Source organism: Myotis davidii, unplaced genomic scaffold (genome assembly GCF_000327345.1).
Source record: "Myotis davidii unplaced genomic scaffold, ASM32734v1 scaffold151, whole genome shotgun sequence".
NCBI classification, from domain to species: Eukaryota; Metazoa; Chordata; class Mammalia; order Chiroptera; family Vespertilionidae; genus Myotis; species Myotis davidii.
In genome coordinates this window covers 1,777,588-1,783,482 of record NW_006285248.1, presented here as the reverse complement: position 1 = coordinate 1,783,482, position 5,895 = coordinate 1,777,588, and the positions used below count along the sequence as shown (strand labels likewise).

The 5,895-nt window shown below is 37.8% G+C and overlaps 1 protein-coding gene across 1 annotated transcript in view; it reads left to right on the top strand.

The window, feature by feature from the left end:
- Positions 1–5,895, top strand: part of THUMPD2 (THUMP domain containing 2) — a 36,752-nt gene that overhangs the window by 15,655 nt on the left and 15,202 nt on the right. The window contains 2 exon segments of the mRNA XM_015558859.1: positions 3,277–3,412; positions 4,740–5,152. Of these exon segments, the coding sequence (XP_015414345.1) occupies positions 3,277–3,412; positions 4,740–5,152 (549 nt within the window).

Here is a 5,895-nt window from a genome sequence, read left to right as displayed (position 1 = left end):
CACCCGGGGAAGCGACGCGACCCCCGCTCTCCGCCCACTCTCGCCGCGGCCCCGGCCTCGGAGTTGCACTGGCAGGTCCTGCGGTTCCTCCCGGAAAGGACCCCCGTCGTGTTTCCCTGCACGTCCATTACCGCACATCATTCACCGCCGAAGTTTTTTAAAAAGGGGTTGAAGCAAGTTGTTTGCTGGATTCTTTAACAGAAAACGTGTGATAGCGTCTGTAATTAGAGCTAGACCTGTCAGATAGAACCCTTTCTCCACCCTTTAGTGCAAATAAGCTGCAGGTTCAGTCCCCTGATCCTTTTCCGTTTCCTGCCGGCGATGGTACAGACTTTATATGGTGTGGGGAGGATTAAATGATAAACGGTGCACCTTAAACACTCAGTAATAGCTACAGAGATACAGTACTCCGAGGCCCCAGCCCAGTTCTCAGAGAAAGTTCATGGTTTCGGTATTTACAAGTTGTTAATTTTAGTGAACAAGGTTCTAACCATCAGTTTGGGTTCATTTAGAATAGGCTGAGCTGGTTTCTTGAAAGCAGAGGGAAAAGGTGTCACGGCCCCCTCCGCATCCTGGTGGGTAATATGAGAGGGCACGTGATGTCTTATTGCAAAAGGAAAGATGAAGCTGACGATTCCAGCAGCTCCTCTGTTGTTGGAAGCCCACAAAACTAGTTTCTGCAGAGGGGAGGGGGGCGGGCGGGGGAGGGGGGAGAGAAGGTCATGGAAATGTCATCAGTCTTACTAGACTACCTGCATTTGTGGATCTGATCACAGACTTTGATAGTGTCTGATGTAGCTCATCGAAAAAGCAATATAATAACAATTACTGACATTAAGCATGTAATGTAAGTCAGGCACCTGTTCTTAGGTACTTATTCTGTATTCACTTGTTTGATTTTCACAACCACCCTGGGAGGTGGGCTTCACATTTAACAGAAAAGGAAAATAAAGCATAGGTAAATGCAATACATTGTTCAAGGCGTGTAACAGAAAATGGCAGAGCTGGGATTGGAACCCAAGCTGTCAGGCAGGCTAACGCCTGGCTCCAGTCCTGGACCGCTATGCGACCATGGCCTAATGCTGCATTAATTTGTTTTAAAAATATTAACTTAGAGTTCTTGGTATGAAAAATAGAAGGCTTGACCCAATCTGGGTATATCAGAAAAAAGACCCTCTCTGCTTGTTCTCCATCTTTTTTTTTTTAGTATGTTTTTATTGATTTCAGAGAGAGGAAGGGAGAGGGTTAGAGAGATAGAAATATCAAATCATGAAAGCAAATCATGGGCTGCCTCAGAGAGATAGAAACATCAATGATGAGAGTGAATCATTGATCTGCTGCCTCCTTCACGCCCCCTAGTGGGGATCAAGCCTGCAACCCCGTCATGTGCCCAAAACTGATCTGGTTCATGGGTTGATGCTCAGCCATTGAGCCACACTGGCTGGGCATCCATCTTCTTTACAGATAAAAAGAGGTTGGGGGGTGGAAATGTATTTTAATCACAGCAACAAAATTCAGCTTATTATAGGGGAAGACCTTTGGCGTTGAGAAGAATTAAATGCCAAGAGACTTGGGAATTCCCATATTTTGTTACTCTGTGTTTTAAGGGTAGATATGCCTGGAAATGGGATCTGAACAAATGACCGTGCTGTTCATTAGATTCCCAGAATTTGTTAAACTTATAACCAGAAGTATTTGGGTTTTAATTGGTGTCAACCTAGGCTCAAAAGGTTCGCCATCACTGCCCTAGGGCTTCCTAGGGCAGAGATTCTTCTTCAAGCTAGAATGTTAAACCCAGACATTCCATCCGAAAAGTTTAGACCATGTCAGATCAAAAAAACAAAAGTACTTGGAGTTCAGCTTCCCATTGAATGGGAGCTGCCTAAACACATGGGTACCCCAAATTCCCTGGTGCCTCAGTTCTAGGAGATGAGCTATAACCATGTAGTCAGCCCCTGGCCACTGCTAAAAGGAGAATTTCAGGACAATCCACATCCATCCTGAATGAAGGGAGTTGGGTTGACCCAAAAGGGTTAGGGTTCCATGGGTATTGAGCACCATTTGCCGTACCTCATAGGACTCCCCATAATCAGTGCTCTTTTCACTTTCTTTTCTTCCCTGACTTTCACCACATATCTACCCTATCTTGCAAGCCTAGTTCTGTTTGATGCATATTTCTTGCTTCCATCCATTTTTCAGTTCCCACAGCCAAGTGTCCCATTCTTTCTTCCTCACTAATCTACTTCTCCCTCCAGCATCACATCTACACTCAGTCCTTTATGCTGCTTCCAAAGTAATTTTTTTCCTACCAACTAATTTGGTGCTGTCAGTTTTCCTCAAAAGTCTATAATGTTTGACCATTACCATCTGTGGTACTCCATTCCATGACCATTTATCAGGCTGGCCCGAGCTACACCATCCGTCCACCTGACACTCAGCATGACGCAGCACATGTTGCCATGCTAACTTACGGTTTCCTTCAGCCAGGTTGTCACCCCACCTCTGCATTTTGCCCTTCGTTCTTTCCTTAGAATCCCTCTCCCCAGATCGTGTAAGATTTTTCTTCAAAACTTTTACTAATGATGGCTTTCATATTCAGTGTTACATACCATACATACAGCTTATTGTTAAGTTTATTGTATTGAAACTTTTTCGTTTTCTTCTGGGTTCAATTCAAGTTACTGTCTTATAAATTTTACATTTTAATTGGTATTCAGAGTATTGTTATTCATCTTTAGGATATTTGCTTCTGGTAGACCACACAGTAGGTGTTTAATAAATACCCATTGACATGTTAAGCTTGGGCTAGACATGTCCTAATTTGTCCTAGCCATTATACCTTTTCTTCACCCACTTTCAAATACTGTGTGCGATTTGGCAATATAATTACCAAGTAGTTTGTGTTCTGTTTTTCTAGTAGTGTGTGTACATGCATATGCACATGCACAGTTTGCAAATGGTAGCATAACATAATAAGATTATGGTCTTGATCACTGACTACGTGACTTTATACAAAATTTTTAACCTACCTAAGCCTCAGTTTCCTAATCTGTAAAATGGGGGTGATAAAGTCTACCTTAGAAAATTGTTATAAGGCTGAGGAAAATAAATGTATTCAGAATGTCTAAAGCAGTGTCTGACAAATACTAGGTACTTCAGAAATGGTCTTTTCTGTTGTTAATCTAGATGTTCTGTTTTAATTCATTAAGGGGGGAAAAGATAAAAGGTTCTTACTCTATACTAGACTAAATTAAAAACTATTTTTTATATCTCTAGGTTGAATATGTTTCAGGAAAAGTTTTTTTCACCACCTGTTCTGACTTGAATATGCTGAAAACATTAAAATCTGCAGAAAGATTATTTTTGCTGATTAAAAAGCAATTTCCATTTAATGTTTCTTCTGTAAGTAAAGGTATGGTGTATACCCACACAATATATGTACTCCAGAATTTTCTGCTTGATAAATAATAAGTAGCCATTTGACATTTTTAAAATTTATTCCTATCTTGGGGATCATTATTTTTCTATGTTTTCTGAATATTATCACCTCATTGTATTACCACCTAATTGTGTCTCTTTTTGCAATCTGCTGCCTGTCTTACTAAGATTTTAGTGTCCTAAGTCACATTTCATCTTTGCAAATTCTGATCAGACACCTTCTCTACAGTTATATATGGTCAGTTGCATTTATTTAGATTTAGGACATGTAAGAATCCAAAATGCATTGTCTTAATAAATTGTTCAAAACTACCACTTTGTAAATTTTAACTAATGAGTGATATAATTGAAAAAATACTGTATAGTAAAATATCCTGTTTTAGGGATCTTAAATGTTTGAATAAACTCTTAACCATTTATAAAGCATTAGAATCAAAGGGAGCTTAAGAGATTTTCTGTTTTGATAAATATGCTTAAGGATCTTGATAAAAGCAACAAATAAGGGCCAGACATTGCTGGATTACACATTGCCTTAAACTTCATTTGCTGATTTTGCACAAGAGAACATGTAAGCGGATAGTCTATAATAAATTGTATCAAGGAAGATACAAATGGCAAGAAATCAAGACATGGCAGAAAAAAATATTTTAAAGCAAATTCTAAGATGTTATATTGTGGGATCAATATCATTTCATTCCAATAGTCCACACATTCTCAATATTAGAGAAATACAGTAATGGCTCTTGAGTCATCTTGACCCTTGTTCATCAAGAAAAGATTACGTTATTTTGAGTAAGTTATGAATGGGTTGTGTACCTGAAGTGTTCCTTTATAGAAACTCCTTTTATGATGTGTGCTAATACTGTAGGGTCTGAAATAGTCTCAGAATTTAGTTGCTCTGTTTCTGAGCTCTGTGTTTGTAATTCTATTTTTTTCCAACTTTATAGGCAAGATTAGCATTATTTCAAAGATTGATACACACTCTAGGTCTATGCTTATATTAAAGAGATACATATATTATCACAGGACAAATGATCTTTCTATATGAATGATATAGGTAATTCTATAGGAATTTTAAAATGGTTTTTATGTTTGGTATAGAATATAAGAATGAACCTATTTGGCACAATATTCTTATATTAAATGAGATAAATTCCATATGAAAGTGAAGTCACTCTTCATGTAGTAGTTAAAAAAAACTTATTTTATAAAAATAAAAATAATGGCATTTAGGGGTGATGAATATAATAGACTGTCTTTAAAGCTTCAATATAGGATAAACTGAAATTTTATTTATTTAGGAAAAATATTTTATGAAATGCAAAGATTTATAAGTGATGATCCTGAAAGTTGGTTGAATGCCATTTCAATTTGGAAAAATCTTCTTGAACTTGATACAAAAAAGAAAAAACTGTCTCATGGAGATGCTAACCCACTAAAAAGAAAAATGGGAGAAAATGACAGCATTATTGCTAAGAAATTAAAAGCAGAACAAATGCAAGAGACGCAAGAGAATAGGGAATGCCAGCTGGAAAAGCAAATAGAAGAGGAGACACTGGAGCGAGGAGATTTTCTCACTGAAAGAGAGAAATGTCAAGAAGAAGAACTTCAGAATGATGTAGCAAAAGCAGGAGGTACTCATAACCAGAATGACTTAACCTTCAGAGTTTCCTGTCGCTGCGGTGGAGCCATTGCAAAGACCCTTTCTGCACAGGTACACTTTCCTCCAAAGTGGCTTTCTATTCTCTAGATGAATTAACTACTCCTTTGATTTAAAATGAGACCAAACCCTTTCACAGAATAGATAACTCGGCTCAGGCAGATAACTTGGCCTAATATAATAATTAAATCTTTTTAAAAATGCATTTTCCATTTTAACGTTATCTCAGCTTCTTAATAGGAATAGTATGCCATGTACTGACCTCCTTTACTAAGTTTTCTTAAACTCACAAGTATCTTTTGCATTTGGAAATCCTAATAGCATGGTCTTAAGGTTTTTGGGTATCTCTTCAGTTTAGTTCTGTTTATTGAGTGATTACTCTGCACCAGGCCCTATAGGTGTGATTATCACTAGAACCCAGACATAAATACACTCAAGGTCTCAACTCTCTATGAGCAGTTTCTTTAAAAAACCCATGTTAGTGACCCTTACAAAGTTCAGTGATATAAAAGGCATATAGCCGTAGGTTTGGATTCTTTATCCAACCTTAAAATCAAACCCTAAAGTCTGAGTCTAATGTTACCAATCTGGTAATTTTTAAACATATAGGCTTGCAGTAGGTAAATTAATCTTTCAGCTTGCATCCATTTCCTAAAACCCAGAATGGCTTTATCAGGTCATGATTTGGTTATTTCATGTCTCAAAAATCACAAGAATTGAGATTGCACATAAGTAGATATTACTGCCATAGAATGAATTTGGGGGTGGGGGGGATGAAAGAGGGTGTAATATTTTAA